At 43.5% G+C, this 20,988-nt stretch overlaps 1 protein-coding gene across 1 annotated transcript in view; it reads right to left on the bottom strand.

Moving 5' to 3' along the window:
- The window catches only part of F13A1 (coagulation factor XIII A chain), a 206,863-nt gene that overhangs the window by 23,584 nt on the left and 162,291 nt on the right, over positions 1-20,988 (bottom strand). The window contains exons 11-12 of the mRNA XM_030208812.1: positions 11,026-11,179; positions 2,444-2,725 (exon numbers count right to left, since the gene is read on the bottom strand). Coding sequence (XP_030064672.1) covers positions 2,444-2,725; positions 11,026-11,179 — 436 coding nt within the window. The remainder of the gene's footprint in view (positions 1-2,443; positions 2,726-11,025; positions 11,180-20,988) is intronic.

The raw sequence follows: 20,988 nt of genomic DNA on the forward strand, positions 1-20,988 counted from the left end.
TATATAAATGGTGCTCTAAGTTGGATGCCATTTATAGAACAGCACATAGCACCGGGATCCACATCCAACTTTAGGCGTCAGGATGTACACCAACTGAAACCTAGTGTAAATCCTTGTGTGTACATTAGATGCAGATCCCACAAATTCTATAGTATTGTACACCTCTTTAGTGAATGCCCCTAACCCACTCGCGCCCCTCCCATAGCCACACCCCTTTTCGGTTGCATGCTAAGATTTATACATGTATCTTTACAGAATAGCATCTAGCAGGATGTGCATGTAAATCCAAATTGTGGCCAATGCCAACAATTGTTAGCGCCCAATTATTGGTGCTAATTAAATTGTACATGCAAATTGGGTGCGTATCCAAATTTGTACACACAACTTTGAGCGCCATATATAGAGTTTGGGGGTATGTGTATAACAGAACCCCACCCATGTATGTGCCCCCCTTGCATTTATACACTAGGTAAGTTAGGTACGCTAATGTAGAATAGTACTGAGGCACCCTGTGAGCATATACTTGGGTAAATGTACATATGCATGCGTAAATGCTGGTATTCTAGACATTTACACATGCAAGGTATGTGAGTGCTTTTACAGAAGAACACCATCAGTGACGTTGATGGGTTTTTTTTTCCCCTATGACTGAAACATTGTCTACATATGTTGTTATATTTATTGTTGTTTTAAACCTGATTATTTGGGTCTTGCTGACCCTCTGTCTTTGTTGATTAAGAAGTCACCTAAGGTTTTTTAAGTTTTCTGTGACAATCTATTGCATTTTTGTCTGTGTCTTTCATTCATGATCTGAAATTGCAGGACTCCTGAGGAAGGCTGGGAAGCTAAAACAGGGCCTGTGTTGAGTCTAGCTGTGTCTAGCTTCACTTGCGACTGTGTATGCATCTGGAACTCTGTATGTTACAACTACCAATAAAAAAAAAGTTGTTCTATACCAGTTTGGATCATCCTGGTGACTGACTACGTCCGCCTTCTTGTTTGACTAGTGCCTAGATTATACAATTGCCCTTCACATGCCTTATTACTTTTATTTCCCTGCTTTTATACATTTTTGTCTGGCTGATCACAGCCCAATAAGCGCAAGTTTGTCATTTTTTCCAAGTGTGGGCTGCTTGTGCCTGTGCTGAGACTATCCATGGGCTGTTACCCCTCCTGCCAGGGACCCTTTACATCTGTGCACGGGAAGAGACTGGGGAAGAAGATTTTATCATTTTTGGCCACAATCATTGGAGTAGATTGATGAAAGGATGGCTAAAGTTAGTCATTGGAGTACAGCATGCTAAGCTGGAATACAGTATTTTATAATGGCAATGGTGTTTGTAGTTGCCATTATAGAATACTGGCATAAGTCTGCATATATGCGCCTATTGTTAGGCACGAGAACTTATGTCAAAGGCTGGTGTAAGTGCTCGTGCCTGACTGTAGGCAGTTAGGTGTCTAAATGCTAGGAGTGGAGGAGTAACCTAGTGCAGTGGTTCCCAAACCTGGTCCCGGAGGCACTCCAGCCAGTCATGTTTTCAGGATATCCACAATGAATATTCATGAGAGATTTGCATGAGGTGGAGGCAGCGCATGCAACTCTCTCTAATGAATATTCATTGTGGATATCCTGAAAACATGACTAGCTAGGGTGCCTCCAGGACCAGGTTTGGGAATCACTGGCCCAGTGGTTAGAGCACCAGTCTTGACATGCAGAGCTACCTGGCTCAATTCCCACCTCTGCTCCTTGTGAGCTTGGACAAGTCACTTAACCCTCCATTGTCTCAGGTACAAAATAAGACCGTGTGCCCTCCAGGCACAGGGAAATACCCAGTGTACCTGAATCTAACTCATCTTCAGCTACTACTGAAAAAGGAGTAAGCAAAATCCAAATAAATAAATAGTATTCTATAACCTGCGTGCACAACTGCTAAACATGCCCCTTCCATGGTCATACCCCCTAGTAGATGTGCATGATACAATTTTCGTACGCATGTTATAGAATAGTAGCTAAGCACAGCTGTACACATACCTGCTTATTGGTACCAATGAAAGTCAACTCTATCCTATTATTGTTCATTAACACCAATTATCTATTCTTTATTAAATTAATTTACACATGAACAACTTTCCTTGCTAAGTGTAAAGTTGGGCACACAAATTTATAAAATCCGGGGAATGGGTGTAACCACCTCTAGAGCCACCTTAGTCCTACCATTTGGGGGATCAGCTATGTAAGCAAATCTTTTAAAACTGTTACTTATATGTGCATGCAAATCTGTACATATAAATAGATTTTTAAAACACTAGTAACCTTCTAAAATTGCCTGTCATATCATCTACTTCCTTCTGTTTGTGTCATGCATGGGATAGATTGACTGGGTAGGCATGAGTTAGGGATCAAGAAAATGGCAGCAAATGAGGAAACTTTTTCAGATCTTACAGCCATTGGGTTCCAGTGCCACTTCAAGAGACTTATCCTTGAACTCAGTTTTGACGACCCCCGTGTAGAACACAATGTTTCCGACCAGATAAGCCGTCATAGTGTATCGCCTCAAGCTGCTGTTTCTGAACGTGATTATGACTTTGAAGTCGCTGCCAAGTACTGCATTTTCCACTTGGAAGTCCATGCTGACATCAGATACTGACTGTATGTCCTGTCCCGCCTCCTTTTTAACGCCATACATTAGCGCTGTCTCCAGGGCCAGCCTTTCTTCTTCTGTGCCTGTTGCAGAATGGGCAAAGAACAAACAAAAAGAATGCCTTTGTAATAATCAGTCTTCCAAGTGTAAGCTGGCATAAGAGTTGAAACTGTCTCCTGCATTCTAAACATAAAACAGTCTCTCTCTCTCTCTCTGTTGCTTTGTCCATCCTGTAAGTACTCCTTGGTTTACTTTACATTGAAAATACAGAGGTACATAGGAGAAAGCTGCAGCCAGCACTAGCACACAGTGGTATGGACAGATGCTGCACAGAATGGTAATGGAAGAACCAAAGTGAAGTGACCTAGAGAAAAGAAAAGAGCAGAGCATGGGAAAGAAACAGGAGGCACAACAGAAATGTTAACCGGAAAGCACCTATATTCAATATAGATAATTTGGCTGTAGATTTAGTAGGCCAAAAATAATTGGTTAAAGTTTTCTGGTTATCCTTAAGCAGTTATAGTCAAATGATCAAATTTATCTAGATATCTCACTGAGGGTGCAGGGTCAGAAAGCAGTTTAGGGGAGGGGAGACCACTAGACTACCAGGGGGGGATTTTAAAGCTGGGAGGGGGGAGGGAATCTGGGGCCAGTGCACAAAGCAGTCCAGAATAGAGTAGCTGGGCTGGAGAGAGAAGGGGCACCACTAGATACCTGATCCTCTCAACCAACCCTCCAGATCTGGTGAAACGTTTCCAGTGCTAAATGCGTGTGAGAAACTTTTTTTTTTTTTTTTTACCATGGCCAGGAATGCATTTTTTTTTTATTTGTAGCAATTTAAATTTTACAAACTTGTCATGAAATACAGAGAAAGTAATATAAAGAAAATTATTACAATCAGGTAATTCAGTTCACTCTTTCTTAGGCCACAAATTGAGAGGGAGGGGGATAAGACATGGAGATCAATTATCTATTGAAAACATTTTTACAAAAGAAAATTGCTTAAGCCTGAATATCCCCACTAATTATTCATTTAAATCATTAGTCCTCTTCGGTCCACTGGATAGTTTCTTCATATCTAAAAAGGTGCGCAGTTGATTCGGTTCATAGAAAACATATTTATTGCCCAGGAAGCGTATCAAACACTTGCAAGGGATATGCTAACAAAAAGGATGCTCCTAGTTTCCTCTCTTAATACCAGAAATTGTTTCCTTCTATCTTGCGTAACCCAAGTGACATCTGGAAAAATCCATATTCTTTGACCAAAAAAAGGTAATGAAGCAAAATATAATCTCATCACTGAGTTCAAGTCCTGCTCAAATACAAACGAAGCAATAAGCGTCCCTTGAATAGATACTTCTGAGAATGAATCTTCCAGTAACGCAGACAGATCTTGATTCTCTGATCCAATTCCCATTGATTGAGGCAAATTCCCTCCATTCACACAGGTTCCACTCCCTTTTGAGCAAAAGTTGTTAAATAATATATTTTATTACATGGAGAAATAGCTAAAAGAGGAATTTTCAAATTTTCTGTTAAATATTTTTTGAAGAAATCTGTAGGAGTCATGCCTGAAGCTCTAGGAAAGTTCAACAATCTTAAGGTTAAACATGTATTATGATTCTCTATTTGTTCAATTTTCTGGTGGATTAAGAGTTTGTCTCTTACCAGAGCACCCGTTGCTAATTTCATAACCTTAACCTCTTCCTGTACCTGTAGAACTTTATGTGAAGTTTCAGTTTTAACATTCTCAAGGATTCAGTTAAACTATCCATTTTACTCACAAGTAAAGTTGTATCCTGAGCAGACTTAGTTACTGCCACCGTTAGATCCTGAAGCGCCTTCCAGATAGAACTCAATGTAACCTCCACGGGAGACAAAAACTCCACGCTGGCTTCCCCTGCGGGCTTAGTAGTAGCACCGCCGATTTGAGTTCTGCTGCTAACGACCTCCATTTCAGCATGTACTCCTGACTCACTCCTATACTTCGCAGGACATGGAAGCAGGTTGATTTCAGGGGGCGATAAAGTTGTTTCCAAGCCCAAGAGCGTCGAAGCTCCTTCATCGGAGCTCAACACGGGACTCGCTAACCCTGCGGTTTGTGGGCGACTCGTCGCGTAGCAGTCCAAGGTTTGCTGAACAGGGGACGAAGTTCTGCCCATCGGCGGTTGGCCTTTAGCCGTCCCCTTCCTCTTTATATGGGGCATGACTATTAAGGAAGAAATTTGAGTAAGTAGAAAACTTCAGAGTACAGCAGGGCCGCTCAGCGTACAAGCTTCAGGTCGCCATCTTTCCACTCCCCCTCTGGGAATGCATTTTAATGTGGCCTGTAGTAATGGTTTCTGCACAAGTTATTACTCGCATTGAAACCATTTGAGCGTTGCTTAGCTTGTAAAATCTGCGGTAAAACTGGGTTAAAGTTGTGATAATGCTTTGTGTATATCAGCTCTCATGCTAGCTCTTAATGTGGCACTAAACACACGATTAACAGTTAGCACAGTCTCTGTGCTAATAGTTAATGTAGAGCAGTTAGCTTGTTCTAATTGTCATATTAACTTCCTGATGCAGAACGGGATGGGGAACGAGCTGAGGCTGCACCTTATAATTGATGTGTAGTTACCACATATTAATTCAGACAATGCAGCACAGTTAATGTCACCTGAATAGCTGCAGCCAACTGCATCATATTATTTGCCATTTAGTTATTACATGGTGAGACTTTTCTTTACATTAGCTGAATGACAAAATGATGGAAATACTCCCAACAATTAAGGTGAAGGCTTTGCAGTTACCATTCATTCATGATGGCCATTAACTCGTGGTAAGTACAAAATCATAATACACTTCAGTAACCAGGGCACTCCTATTGCTGCAACTGCACTCAGTGTGAAGGATGAGGGAAAGAGGAGGCGCAAGAAGACTGAAAGTGTGCGCTACTCTTCCTGCTTCTTACTGAAGTCATGGATGAGGAGGGGGTGTTGGTTGGAGGAAAAGGTTCTGTAATCAGTGGCAGCTACAGTCCCTTTTCTGCCTGCTCTCTTTGGCTGAATGGGGACAGGAAAAGTGTGGCCTAGTCTAACCTTTATTTCTGCAGCAGCCCACTAGGACCTCTTTCATATCTCCACTCAGTCATCTTTTCTCCAAGCTGAAGAGCCCTAGCTGCTTTTGCCTTTCCTCATAAGTAAGTTGCCCCATCCCCTTTATCATTGTCCTTCTCTGTACTTTTTCTATTTCCACTATAACTTTTTTGAGATGTGGTGACCAGAATTGCATACAGCACTCAAGTTGCGGCCGCACCATAGAGCGACACAAAGGCGTTATAATGTCTCCATTCTTGTTTTCCATTCCTTTCCTAATAATACCTAACACTCTATTTGCTTTCTTAGCCACCGCTGCACACTGAGCAGAGAGTTTCAATGTATCATCAACTATGACACCTAGATCCTTTTTCTGGTCAGTGACTCCTAATTTGGAACCTTGTATCACGAAGCTATAGTTCGGATTCCTCTTTCCCACTTTGCACTCGCTCACATTAAGCATCATCTGCTATCTGGATGCCCAGTCTCCCGGTCCTGTAAGGTCTTCTTGAAATTTTTCACAATCCTCTTGCGATTTAACAACTTTGAATAACTTTGTGTCATTAGCAAATGTAATTACCTCACTAGTTACTCCCATCTCTAGATCATTTATAAATATGTTAAAAAGCACCGGTCCCAGCACGGAGCCCTGTGGAACCCCACTAACTACCCTTCTCCATTGAGAATACTGTCCATTTAACCCTACTCTCTGTTTTCTATCTTTTAACCAGTTTTTAATCCACAATAGAACATTACCTCCTATCCCATGACTCTCCAATTCTCCAATTTTCCTCTGGAGTTTTTCATGAGGTACTTTGCCAAATGCCTTTTGAAAATTCAGATACACAATATCAACCAGCTCACCTTTATCCATGTTTGTTCACCCCTTCAAAGAAATGTAATAGATTGGTGAGGCAAGGTTTCTCTTCACTAAATCCATGCTGACTTTGTCTCTTTAATCCATGTTTATTTATTTATTTATTTATTTATTTATTTATTAGGATTTATTTACCTAATAAATAAATGAATATGCGCTATAATTTTGTTCTTTACAATAGACTTTACCATTTTGCCCGGCACTGACGTCAGGCTCACTGGTCTATAATATCCAAGACCACCTCTGGAAACTTTTTTTAAAAATCGGTGTTACATTGGCCACCCTCCAATCTTCCAGTACCATGCTTGATTTTAAAGATAAATTACATATTACTAACAATAGTTCTGCAAGTTCATTTTTCAATTCTATCAGTACTCTGGGATGAATACCATCCTGTCCAGGTCTTGAATTTGTCAAATTGCGCCATTACATCTTCCAGGTTTATAGAGATTTCATTCAGTTTCTCCAACTCGTCAGCTGTGAATACCATTTCTGGCACACCGGTATCTCTCCAAAATTTTCCTTGGTGAAGACTGAAACAAAGAATTTATTTAATGTCTCCGCTATGGCTTTGTCTTCCCTGATTGCCCCTTTTACCCCTCGGTTTATAGCGGTCTATAGCAGTCCAACCGATTCTTTTGCCAGCTTCTGGCTTTTAGTATACCTATACTATATGTTTTTGTCTCCAACGCAATCTTTTTTTCAAAGTCCCTCTTTGCCTTCCTTATCAGCGCTTTGCATTTCTTATCATTTTCAGTAGGTTCCTTCTTCTATTTTCTGAAGAATTTTCTTTTAGCTTTAATAGCTTCCTTCACCTCAATTTTTAACCATGCCAGCAGTCGTTTGGTCTTCTTTCCTCCATTTTTAATACATGGAATATATTTGGCCTGGGCTTCAAGGATGATATTTTTGAACAGCATCCACGCCTGATGTAAATTTTTGACCTTCGCAGCTGCTCCTCTAAGTTTTTTTCCACCGTTCTTTTCATTTTATCATAGTCTCCTTTTTGAAAGTTAAACACTAACGTATTGGGTTTCCTATGTGTACTTACTCCAAAGCCAATATCAAATCTGATCATATTATGATCACTGTTATCAAACGGCCCCAGCAGCATTACCTCCCTCACCAGATCATGTGCTGCACTAAGGGTGTGCTGGAGCAGGCTCTCACAGGCTCTCGAGAGCCGTTTGTTAAGTTTTTAAGAACTTTGGGAGCCGGTTCTCCATGGCTACTTTAACAAATGGATCCCAAAATGTGGGCTTGGGCCCCTCCTGAATTCTCTTTTACTTTGCTGGCGAGAGAGAGCCCCTGTTAACAATCTACCAGCACACCCCTGAAGGGTTAGGTCTAGAATGTTTCCTTCTCTTCTTGGCTTCTGCACCAGCTGCTCCATAAAGCAGTCCTTGATTTCATCAAGGAATTTTTACCTCCTCCTAGCATGCCCCGGTGTTACATTTACCCAGTCAATATCGGGATAATTGAAATCACCCCTTATTATTGTGTTGCCCAGTTTGTTAGCCTCCCTAATTTCTGAAAACACTAGGAAAAAATGCCCGTTTCTGAGTGCAAGGAAACGGGCGCTAGCAAGGGGCCCCCTCCCTCCGTCCCTCGGAGCTACTTGCGTTACTTGTTCGGGGTTCGCCTCGCGTTTCGGCCTTCGAGTGTTATAGCTCCGCCCTCGATGTCATGATGTTTTGACGTGAGGGCGGTGCAGACACTCCAGGGCACACCGGATATCTCGGGCGCCTCAACTTCCATGGAGGCTTCAGAATGTTGGGGTTGCCTTTTATATAGAGAGATTTCTACACCCGTCTGTTCATCCTGGCCAGGTGGACAGTAGTACACTCCTATCATTATCCTTTTCCCCTTTACACATGGAATTTCAATCCATAGGGATTCCAAGATGTGTTTTGTTTCCTGCAGAATTTTCAATCTATTTGATTCAAGACTCTCCTTAAAATACTATGCTACCCCTCCACCAATTCGATCCACCCTATCACTATGATATAATTTGTACCCTGGTATGACAGTGTCCCAAAGATTATCCCCCTTCCACCAGGTCTCAGAGATGCCTATTATATCTAATTTTTCATTTAGTGCAATATATTCTAACTCTCCCATCTTATTTTTTAGGCTTCTGGTATTCGCATATAGACATTTCAAACTACGTTTATTGTTCCTATTTACAGAACCTCTCTCCCACATGTCATTACTATGTCATTGGTACCCACATGTACCAAGACAGCCAGCTCCTCCCCAGCACTATCTGAAATCCTATCTAGGTGACACATGAGGTCTGCTACCTTCGAACCAAGCAGGTAAGTCACCAGGTGATCCTCACGTCCACCAGCCACCCAGCTCTCTACATGTCTGGACTGGAGAGCACAGCGGGTTCCTGCATGGTAAAGTGTCTCTCAAACCCCCAGATTGCTATTCTAGACCAATTACCCCCCACCAGCTTGAATGGAGACTGACTGTACAAGTGAGTGGGGTGAGAGTGGCCTGAATGAGCAGTGACTGTGGTTTATGTATCCGGGACTAGACTAGAGCTAGACCCAGGTGATACCCGGGTTACATATGGAAGAGAGGGTGAGTGCCCGGGGTAGAGAAAGCGAATAGTTGACAATTTAAAGGGTGCAGGAATTCCTTCTGCCTCTAACCTGAGCATCCTCTTCCTTGCCCTCTCCCCCTGAAAGTAGGCAAACTACACCCATCATAAAGAAATAGCTTTTAATGCTAGTTTGCCATTTTTAGAACTATTTTCTCTTTCCTGGGCCTTGATACATATCCTCCTTGATCTCTGCACTAGATGATTCATTCCCTTTGAGACAGCGAATGCATGTGCCTGAAGGCAGTGCTGCAGCAGCGGCGGTAAGAAAAACCAATTTCATCTCAGCTGGAGGCTTTCCCGCTTTGGAGGGAGAGCGGGAGATGGCCCGGCAAAGCGGGAGTTTCCCGTTGAATGCGGGAGACTTGGCAGGTCTAGTACAGTGGAGCACCGTTAGTAAGCGGTGTTCTGGAGGCATGGCTATGTAACCGCATAGTATCGGTGCGCTTATTACCAGAACAATAATGAAATACTGTAGCATCAAAGACATTGTTTTGCTTCACTTCCAAGCCAAGGAAGTTTGTTGTATTTACCGCCAGGTTATTTCCAGTACAGCCTACCGTGTATTATCGAGAACTGCACATTAATTTTCTGATTTTGGGAGGCAGGTTATTACCACGTAGAAAACGATCAGGCGCTGAAATGGTGTGTGTACTAACGGTGCTCCACTGTAATAACATTCTAATGCCTTGGGCTTCCTAAACTTGTCCTGGAGACCTTGCAGCCTAGTGGGTTTTTAGGATATCCACAATGAATATGCATGAGATATCCTAGGTCTCTAGTGCATTCCTTTTGACCCTCTAATCAAAGTGTAAGTCCCCTTCCTTTCCCTACATTTTATGTGTGCCCTTATGAACAACACATTTGAATTCACACCTCATTTTGTCATATATACAACCTAATTTGGAAAACAGAGGTTTAGTTCTGTGCAGGCAAAGACTTGCTGAATAATAAAATATGTATAGCGCCATAGAAGATATGCGTGTCTTTGGTAGCATCCACATGACAAGAATTCACTTTAGAAAAGTGCACAGTCAAAAGATGAGCAACATCTCTACTGGCCTTCACACATGTAAATATGACTTACATGTATTTGTGTCAGTTTAGCACATAAATTTGTGTTAGTTTACACATAAATTTGCCTCCACTTACATTTGTAACTAGCATATTTTGCAAAACTGTACTTCTGTGGACATCCAACTACAGAACTGTACTCCAAAACATACATTTTTGCATTTTAAGGTGGTTTTGACTCCCAGAGCTGTACACACACGTCTGCCTTCAATCACTCTTCCAAGACCTAGGTCCAAACATGCATTTACTGACACTTATGAGCGACTTATAAATGCCACAGGGGGGATTTTTTGAAGTATACTTGTCATTGCAAAATACAAAATACACACATGCCTTCAAGGTCCATCCAAACCACACCCAGAACATGGCTCCTTTAAATCTGTCCACGCCTGTTCTTCCAAAATTGCACAAAGTTGCGGAACTTGCGCTACCATACGGTGGTTTTTTCAAGGACTATTATTATTACCTTCCCTTCAGAGACAACTGATTTTTGTTGCTGACGTTGGTCTATTACACCAGCTGTTCATGTTATGAGACTCTTGATGCAGGCATCATTTCTGCCGAAACACGGCTGTGTCGGATCATCTCATGTGTATGGTTATTGCTGGTTGGAATAAATACCATTTAGCTCTACAATCTGACTCCACCCCATCACTTTGGTTGTTCATCATGCCTGCTCTAAAATCCTTATCTGTGTATTCCTGTTTACATACCTTCTAAATGTACCTCTATAGTATACAATATTACCTTCTGAGAACTTGTACAGGTCAGTAATGTCCTGCATGCCATTACTCCCAATTTCCTTGGTAACAATTTTCTTTCCAATATGGGTTTTGTCAACATATTCAACCCCCCTGGTCCCATCCTTCAATACTTTATGGTAAACAACATCACAGTTGACCTAAAAAAAATAATAATAAAAAGTCAAACCCAAAGTCATTACATCTTTGGAGAGAAGAAACCAGTTAAACAGTACAGGGGGTGAGGGTTTCAGAGTAACTTGATATCTGTACCAAATATTTTATTACTGTAGTGCTTGAACATAACAAAAGACAAAGGTAAAACTGCTTTTATGAAAGATATGTACACTTCCTTTTGCTATGACAGGTGCCCCTCTGACTGGGGTATTAAAAAGACAGTAAGATCCTTGAAATACAACCGGAGGAACTGTCTCGTATGAATATGAAAGCAACAGAAAAGTTGGTAGCAAAAATATTCTCCCCAATAATGAGAACCCACAGCGGTCAGTGTTTTTAAAAACGCCGGCTGCGTGGGTTTTTCTACACTGATATTCACTATCAGAATCCACATATCAGCCAGCACCGAATATCCAAGTTTAAGAAAGCTGCTGCCAGCTGTATGGTTTTACTGAAATTCAGACTGCTACACAGATAACTACCCAGAGAAAGTTAGGACAGCTTTTTTGCTGTCTTAAATTTATCCAGGCTAGGTACAGGTTAGCCAACTGAATATCGTCACTAATTGGGTAACTCCTGGCTGTGCCCAAGTTCTGCCCCAAACCAGCCAGGCTGGTTTTTACTGCAGTCCTATGAACCAGGCATCTGCATTTGCACAACCCTTGTAAATCGAATGCTGCTACTATTATTACTACTACTAATCATTTCTATAGCACTACTAGATGTGTGCAGCGCTGTATGTTCTCTGTCCCTAGAGGGCTCACACTCTACGTTTTCTGTACCTAGGGCAATGGAGGGTTAAGTAACTTGCTCAAGGTCACAAGAAGCTGCAGTGGGAATCGAACCCCAACTACCACATATCAAATAGCTATAATTATGTTTCCTGTTATTGCCACAAATTAGCAGATTTAAGTTCATGGAAGCAGAGATTTGAGGAACTAAATGTGTCCCAGAAGAGAAGAAATAAATAAATAGAGGATATAATGGGAACATATAAGTATGTTGAAAAGTTATAAATAATGAAAAAGAAGCTCACGTTTCCAGTGAAAAGGAAATTCTAGGACAAGAGGTTATGATATGATGCTCAAAGGTAGTACATTCTGGAGAAACATTAGAAAATATTGTATTTTTTTCCTAGTCAGGAACCTTGGAATACAGTTAGATTCAACACTTACTCTGATTCCCCAAATCCAAGCAACCGTCAAGAGCTGCTTCTACTATCTGCGGCAGCTACACTGCCGCTCCTTACATCAAGAAGATAAATCTTATCCCATTTGTGCATGCCATGATAACATCAAGACTGGATTACTGTAATGCATCCTACAACAGTCTGACTACAAAGGGCCTGCACTAGCTCCGACTGATTCAGAATGCTGCAGCAAGACTAATAGAAGATTGCATATCACACCATTTTTGCAAAAACTTAATTGGCTACCAGTACAATACAGGGCTAAATTTAAAACTCTATGATCTTCAAGGCCCTTAAAGGAAATGTCCCCAAGTACCTGAAGAATAGGACAATCCTCTACACACCTCCAAGGACACTAAGGTCCTCCCAAGGACTATCACTAACCACACCCTCTCCAAAAGACATTACACAATCTGATACCCGCAAGCAAGCCTTCTCTGGAGTAGCCCCCACACTCTGGAATGCACTCCCTGAAAGGCTCTGCTGAACACAAGACTATCTCTGCTTCAGGAAGCAGGTGAAAACTTGGCTCTTCAAACAGTCCTTTAATGGAAGAAGTAACTAACTTGTTAGACTCACTCACACACACAAGGCGTAACTTGGGCTGCACATAGTCCAGTAGGAAATGTTTATCCATCTCTCTGACCTCATGTGCACCTTTCTTTACTCACCTTATTTTCTAACGCTTCTTACTCTCTTACCTATCTATATGTTAACCATTTCTCTAACCTCATGTGCAACATTCTTTAAATTAGTCACCTTACTTTCTAACTCCTCTTACTCTCTTATCTATCTATAGGTTCCATCTTTACGTATACCCTACACTGTCAATTAAAATGTTCTTTTATGTATTGTATTGACATTGCCATTGTAAGTAGTATACTATGCCGTGCCAGACTTTGTATTGTTATTTGAATATTTTTACTACTGTAATTGTCTATTGCTCATGTTTGACCCCCTGGATCATGAATGAACCACCAGGAGGCTGAGTAGTCCTTAGGCTGAGGCTGCCACATCATGGGGTCCAGCAAAAACTCAATAGTTCAATAAGTGCAAAGCAATTAATCTAGGGGAGCTTCGCTCTCACTCTGGCAGCACATGTGATATAGTAACACAGTAAATGTCAGCAGATAAAGACCTGCACAGTCCATCCAGTCTGCCCAACAAGATGGACAGAGTTGAATATGACACTCTGCACAGGTTCCACTTCTTCATGATTAAACATGGATATAATTAATCTCTATCTCTCCCTGACAATTTTGGGGCGTAGACCGTAGAAGTCTGTCTGGTACTGATCCTACTTCCCAACTACTGGAGGTGCCATCAAAGCCCACTCGAGCCTTGATCCTGATCTGTTTTTGCCATTTACAGGACCCAGACCTGGAAGTCTGCCTGGTATTGGTCTTAGTTCCCAGTATCTGGAGCTGCCCTCAAAGCTCACTCCAGCTATGTGGTCATTTAAGTTTTGCTTTAATTGGATTCCATCCTTTTTCTATATAGGGGTCCATCAACAGTGTATGTAGATCTTAATCTTGTCAAACAGAAAGGCAAGGGATTTGATCTTTTGGACTCTAGCCTGACAGTGTTTTAGAGAAACAGGGACAGAACACCAAAAATGTATTTAGTGTAGGACTGAACAAAATACAGATCTTTAGTGAAGATTAATTTATGCAGCTCTATTTCTGAAGTGAAAATCCATCATGTAACTTGCTGCCCTCCATGCCAGTCTCTTAGCCAGATCAAAAAAGAGTAGTGACCGCTGCATATCAGAATCAAGTTTATTCAACAACCAAAGAATACAAATTGACCGATAGAAGTGCAAGTCAATAGACCATAACCCAGTAAGAAAGAATTTACAACAATGGCCCAATGTGTTTCGGCCTTGACTGCTGGTCAAGGATGGACACAGGCACTGACAAAGGGTGACTTTTGGTCTGTACTGGCCCAGATCTTGCTCTCCTCCTGCCTGCCTGACACTAAATAATGGTGTCTAGTGGCCCTCCCACCAGCCAGCTTCCCACCTCCCACTAGGATCAATTGGCTTCCTGTTCCCTATTTAAAACTATCTCCCTGGTGTCTAGTGGCACTCCTGCCTTCCCCTACCCCCATCCAAACAGAATAAAAAAAAAAAAAGTCCCATCCTACATCCTCCTTTCCAAGTCCCCTGGACCCCAGTATCTTGAAGGAGATAGGAGTGATGTCCACTTACTCATGCATCCTGGCTGTCATCTCCAAAATGGCTGTCCCTGCTCCACAAGGTGTATCCTGGGATTCACTGGGCAGGGTCAATCTGCCATATACAGAACTTTCTCCCTTATATAGCAAACTGGCCATGCCTGGTGCATCCCCAGGATCCATTGCATGGGGCAGGGCAGTGGCGTAGCCAAGGGTGGGCTTGGGTGGGCCGAGGCCCACCCACTTTGGGTTCAGGCCCACTCAGTAGCAGCATACCTATGATGTGGCTGGCAGGGATCCCCAAGCCCCACCAGCTGAAAACTCCCAAGTGTCCCTCCTGCATACCATGTAAGTAGCAGATCTTCGCCATACATACTGCTTGCACCGGCCCCACAGCCTTCCTAGGCGGAAACAGGAAGCTGCATCAGAGGGAAGGGTGTGGGGCCAACATGAGCAGTGTGTATTAGCTGTTGCTCGCTGCTGATGAAAATCTGCTATTTAAAAGGTATACGGGGGGGGGGGGGGGATGTTTGAGAGACCATATGGCATGCAGGCGAGAGGAGAGACCAAATCACCTGTGGGACGGGGCGAGGTTCTTCTGCCCACCCATCTTGGGCCCAGGCCCACCCAAAATTGGGTGTCTGGCTACGCCCCTGGGGCAGGGACTGACATTTTGGAGATGACAGCCCGGAGGCAGGAGCTAGTAGGCATTGCTCCTGCCTCCTTCAAGGTACTTGGGTCCAGGATGGCTTGGAAAGGCGGTCAAGGGGTGGGGTGGGTGCCACTAGATACCAATCCCAGGGAAAGCACTTGCTTTCCCATGTCTGTCTCAATAGCAAAATATGGACTTTGCCTTCAGGAATTTTCTTTAAACCCAGATAACGCTAACCGCTGTTACCACATCCTCTGGTAAAGAGTTCCAGAGCTTAACTATCCGTTCAGTGAAAAAATGTTTCCTCCTATTTGTTTTAAAAGTATTTCCATGTAACTTCCTCGAGTGTCCCCTAGTCTTTGTACTTTTGGAATGAGTAAAAAATTGATTTACTTCTACTCGTTCTACACAATTCAGGATTTTGTAAACTTCATTCAAACCTCCCCTCATCCATCTGTTTTCCAAGCTGAAGAGCCCTATCTTATTTAGCCTTTCCTCATATGAGAGGAGTCCCATCCCCTTTATCATTTTGGTTGCTCTTATTTGAACCTTTTCTAATTCCATTATATCTTTTTTGAGATATGGTGACCAAAACTAAATACAATCCTAAAGGTGTGGTCACACCATGGAGCAATACAAAGGCATTAAAGTATTTTCCGTCATATTCACCATACCTTTCCTAATAGTTCCTAGCACCTTGTTTGCCTTTTTGGCCGCTGCCGCACTGTGAGCAGAAGATTTCTGCATATTATCTATAATGACACCTAGATCTTTTTCTTGAGTGCTGAGCCCCATGCTGGATCCTAGCATCAGGCATCACTTTGCATTTGTCCACATTAAATTTCGTCTGCCATTTGGAGGCCCAGTCTTCCAATTTCCTAAGGTCTTCCTGCAATTTTCACAGTCCGAACGTGTTTTAACAACTTTGTATAGTTTTTATCATCTGCAAATTTAATCACCTCACTCGTCATTCCGATTTACATATCATTTATAAATATGTTAAATAGCACTGGTCCCAGTATAGATCCCTACGACAGCCATACTGGGTCAGATCAATGGTCCATCTAGCCCAGTATCCTGTTTTCCAAACAGTGACCAAGCCAGATCACAAGTACCTGGCAGAAACCCAAATCATGGCAACACTCCATACTACAAATCCCAGGGTAAGCAGTTGCTTCCCATGTCTGGTCTCAATAGTAGACTATGGACTTTTCTTCCAGGAATTTGTCCAAACCTTTTTTAAACCCAGATACACTAGCCACTGTTACTACATCCTCCAGCAAAGAATTCCAGAGCTTAACTATTCGTTGAGTGAAAAAATATTTCCTCCTATTTGTTTTAAAAGTATTTCCATGTAAATTCCTTGTGTGCCCCCTAGTCTTTGTACTTTTGGAACGAGAAAATCGATTTATTTCTACTTGTTCTACACCAGTCAGGATTTTGTAGACCTCAATCATATCTTCGCTTATCAGGCTCTTTTCCATGCTGAAGAGACCTAATCTCTTTAGCCTTTCCTCATATGAGAAGAGTTCTATCCCCTTTATCATTTTGGTTGCTCCTCTTTGAAGCTTTTCTAATTCCGTTATATGTTTTTTTGAGATACAGCGACCAGAACTGAACACAATACTTAAGGTGTGGACGCACCATGGAGTGATACAAAGGCATAGTATTTTCGGTCTTATTCACCACCCCTTTCCTAATAATTCCTAGCATCCTGTTTGCTTTTTTGGCTACCGCCGCACACTGAGCAGAAGATTTCAGAGTATTATCTACAACGACACCCAGATCTTTTGAATCCATTGAGGTTTTGAAGAGTTCAATCTACAGCCTCCAAAGTATACTTGTGGGAGATTGGGCACTCACCTCACACAGTAAATTCATACTGTTGCAGAAAGTTGTCATGACCTGTTCACTTCCTGCTGTTGTAGACAGGATATTCAGAATGAGTGAAGTTTAGAAGCAGTTTCAGAATTGAGTGAGCAGTATGACCTCCATCAAGTAAAGTGGAAGCAATTCCAGAAGAGACAATATAATTCCAATTTTTGATTGATGCTGAATTATTGCTAGGAGAAAATTAATTAGAAATGTCTGTCCTGTGCCAGCTGGTGAGTCAAGGAAAAATAGTCCATCGTTTTTCTTGTTCACCGGATGATATTATGAACAGTTTTCTGGTTTGAGGTCAACAGTGGTTCATTTGCTGTCACATATTTATCTAGTTTCTCTTGATCATAACTTGTTTCTTGAAGCATTCCTATGCTCAATCAGATATTGCTGAAGAGCATAGGCGTAGTTTGACTGTTTCATTTGGGGGGGGGGGCAAAGGAAGGGGTGGGGCATATTAGCATATTCATTTGCATATATGTATATGCAAATTATGCTAATATGGAGGAAGGAAGGGAGCAAGAGCTGGCTTTTTTGGGAATAACCAGTGTTCGTTTGCCGATGGATAGCCACTGAATCGGAGAGGCAGCGGGTTTGGCGACAGGCAGTGGTGTGCTGGTAAATGTTAAACAACAGGCTCTCCCCCCGGTCCCCCTCTGCGCCACCCCCAAATTGCAGAGCTGGCTATAGCCGGGGAGAGAGCCTGGGGGGGGGGTATAAATAAGTAAATATAAACTTTTAATGTTGAGCACCTGATTCTCAAAGTGAACATATTCCAAACACTATAATGAAAATAAAATGATTTTTTTCTACCTTTGTTGTCTGGTGACTGTTTTTCTGATCATGCTGGTCCAGTATCTGATTCTGCTGCTATCTGTCCTCTTAACTCCGTTTCCAGGGCTTCCTTTCCATTTATTTCTTTCCTCCTTTCTTCTTCATTTCTGGTCCTCAGCTTCTGCCTATTTTCTTCATCCATGTGCAGTTTTTCTCCTCTCTTCCTTTTCCCTCATCTCCTTCCTCATTCTTTCCTCCCCTCCATCCATGTCCAGCATTTCTTTTCTCTCCCCTGCCCTCCATCCACCCATGTCCAGCGACCCTTCTCTCCCTTTGCCCTGCAAACACCCATACCCAGCAACCCTCCTTTCCCCTGCCCCCATGCCCAGTGGCCCTCCTTTCCCCTGCCCTCCATCCACCCATGTCCAGCAGTGACCCTCCTCTCCCCTGCCCCCATGCCCATTGGCCCTCCTTTCCCCTGCCCTCCATCCACCCAGTCCAGCAGTGACCCTCTTCTCCCCTGCCCCCATGCCCAGTGGCCCTCCTTTCCTCTGCCCTCCATCCACCCAGTCCAGCAGTGACCGTCCTATCCCCTGTCCCTATGCCCATTGGCCCTCCTTTCCCCTGCCCTCCATCCACCCAGTCCAGCAGTGACCCTCCTCTCCCCTGCCCCCATGCCCAGTGGCCCTCCTTTCCCCTGCCCTCCATTCACCCAGTCCAGCAGTGACCCTCCTCTCCCCTGCCCTCCCTTCATTCCACCCTCTCCCCGTTCCTTCTCCTCCTCCCCCCCCCCCGCAGCGAGCCAGTTCTCCACCCTCCCTCCAGATCCATCCCTCACCAACTCAGCAGAAATCTCACGAGGCCGCCTCTGAAAGTCTCGGCGGCCATTTTTAAAGCGCGAACCAGCAGGGGAGAGAGCGCTAGCGCCTAGTGGGCAGGCAAAGGATTCGAAGATCAGGTCGGTGAGGGACGGATATGGAGGGAGGGAGGAGAGCCGGCTCACGGGGGGGCCAGGGGGGGAGGAGGAGAAGGAACGGGGAGAGGGCGGGGCGAAGGGAGAGCTGCCTGTTGCCGGCCCTGCATTTGGGGGGGCATTGCCCCCCCTCGCCCCCCCAGTCTACGCCCATGCTGAAGAGGTAGGGGACCAATGATAGAATTGAACAATCTCATTGTTCAGATAGATAGACAGGTCTGTTGCAGATAGGGGACTTATGTTTTAACAAGCAAACATGGAGGGGCATAATCAAACGGGGCATCCAAGTTTTCCTGAGGGCGTCCCCGCAGGACGGCCCCGTGAAGGGGCGGGGAAAACTGCTATTATCGAAACAAGATGGGCGTCCATCTTTCATTCCGATAATATGGTCAGGGACTCCCAAATCTCAACATTTAGGTCAACCTTAGAGATGGTCGACCTAAATGTTGAGATGGTCGACCTTAGAGATGGTCGACCCCGGTTTTCGGCGATAATGGAAACCGAGGATGCCCATCTCCAAAATGACCAAATCCAAGCCCTTTGGTCGTGGGAGGAGCCAGCATTCGTAGTGCACTGGTCCCTTTGACATGCCAGGACACCAACCGGGCACCCTAGGGGGCACTGCAGTGGACTTCACAAATTGCTCCCAGGTGCACAGCTCCCTTACCTTCGGTGCTGAGCCCCCCAAAACCCACTCCCCACAACTGTACACCACTACCATAACCCTAAGGGGTAAAGGGGGGCACTTACATGTGGGTACAGTGGGTTTCGGGTGGGTTTTGAAGGGCTCACATTTCACAGCACAAGTGTAGCAGGTGGGGGGGGGGGGTGGGCCTTGGTCCACCTGCCTGAAGTGCACTGCACCCACTAAAACTGCTCCAGGGACCTGCATACTGCTGTGATAGAGCTGGGTATGACATTTGAGGCTGGCATAGAGGCTGGTAAAAAAATGTTTTTAATTTTTTTTTAGGGTGGGAGGGGGTTGGTGACCACTGGGGGAGTAAGGGGAGGTCATCCCCGATTCCATCCGGTGGTCATATGGTCAGTTAGGGCACCTTTTTGAGGCTTGGTTGTGAAAAAAAATGGACCAAGTAAAGTCGACCAAATGCTCGTCAGGGACGCCCTTCTTTTTTCCATTATCGGCCGAGGACTCCCATCTCTTAAGCACGCCCCAGTTCTGCCTTTGCTACACCTCCAACACACCCCTGTGAACTTTGGTCGTCACCGTGACGGACTGCAGTTGAGGGCACCCAAAATCGGCTTTCGATTGTGCCGATTTGGGCAACCCTGAGAGAAGGACGCCCATCTCCCAATTTGTCTCAGAAGATGGGCGCCCTTCTTTCGAAAATGCCCCTGATAATCATTGAGCTCCTCCTGAACAAGAGGATTGTCCCTGAAAAGTTTCATTGCATTTGCTTGTATCCTCTCCAAATGCATGAAGAACTAAAATATACAGACAAACAAACTTTCTTCCTTATAATGTATAGATACTGAAAAAATAGCACACCGGGAATTGGGTATAACAGGAAAACAAGCAACTAATGAAACTAGTTCATTTATAGACAGGTTTGAGATTTAAGTACAGTCATTAAAATGTTATAATATTGTCTTAAATCTTCAGATGTATGGGCTCATGCAGACAGATAAGTGAAGAGAAGCTTGAAATGATTAAAAATGGTTTGCAGCCAGCATCCTGCACCATTGATACATGCCTATCACACTGAGCAAAGCTTGCAAGTAGGGACCTTATGGAAAGGAATATTAAAAGACTTAACTCCTTTCTCAGAAGGAGTGATGCCAGCAACATTAAATAAGGCTATTTTTCATTCCTTATTAAAATAGGTCTCCCTTGACCAGGAAAAACTGAAAAACGACGCCCACTGTTATACATCCCTCTGAACCTACAACAGGTCACATTACTACTACTACTATTTAGCATTTCTATAGCGCTACAAAGCATACACAGCGCTGACAAAACATATGCAGCGCATAAAGATAGGCACCAATTACAGAATATTATCACTAACACACATGAATGCTACACTTACAAGTGTAAATGTGAGCCGCTTGCTCAGTAATATTACATAGTAACATAGTAAATGACGGCAGATAAACACCTGTACTGTCCAGCCAGTCTGTCCAACAAGAT

This window comes from Microcaecilia unicolor, chromosome 1 (assembly GCF_901765095.1).
Source record: "Microcaecilia unicolor chromosome 1, aMicUni1.1, whole genome shotgun sequence".
Classification (NCBI taxonomy): domain Eukaryota; kingdom Metazoa; phylum Chordata; class Amphibia; order Gymnophiona; family Siphonopidae; genus Microcaecilia; species Microcaecilia unicolor.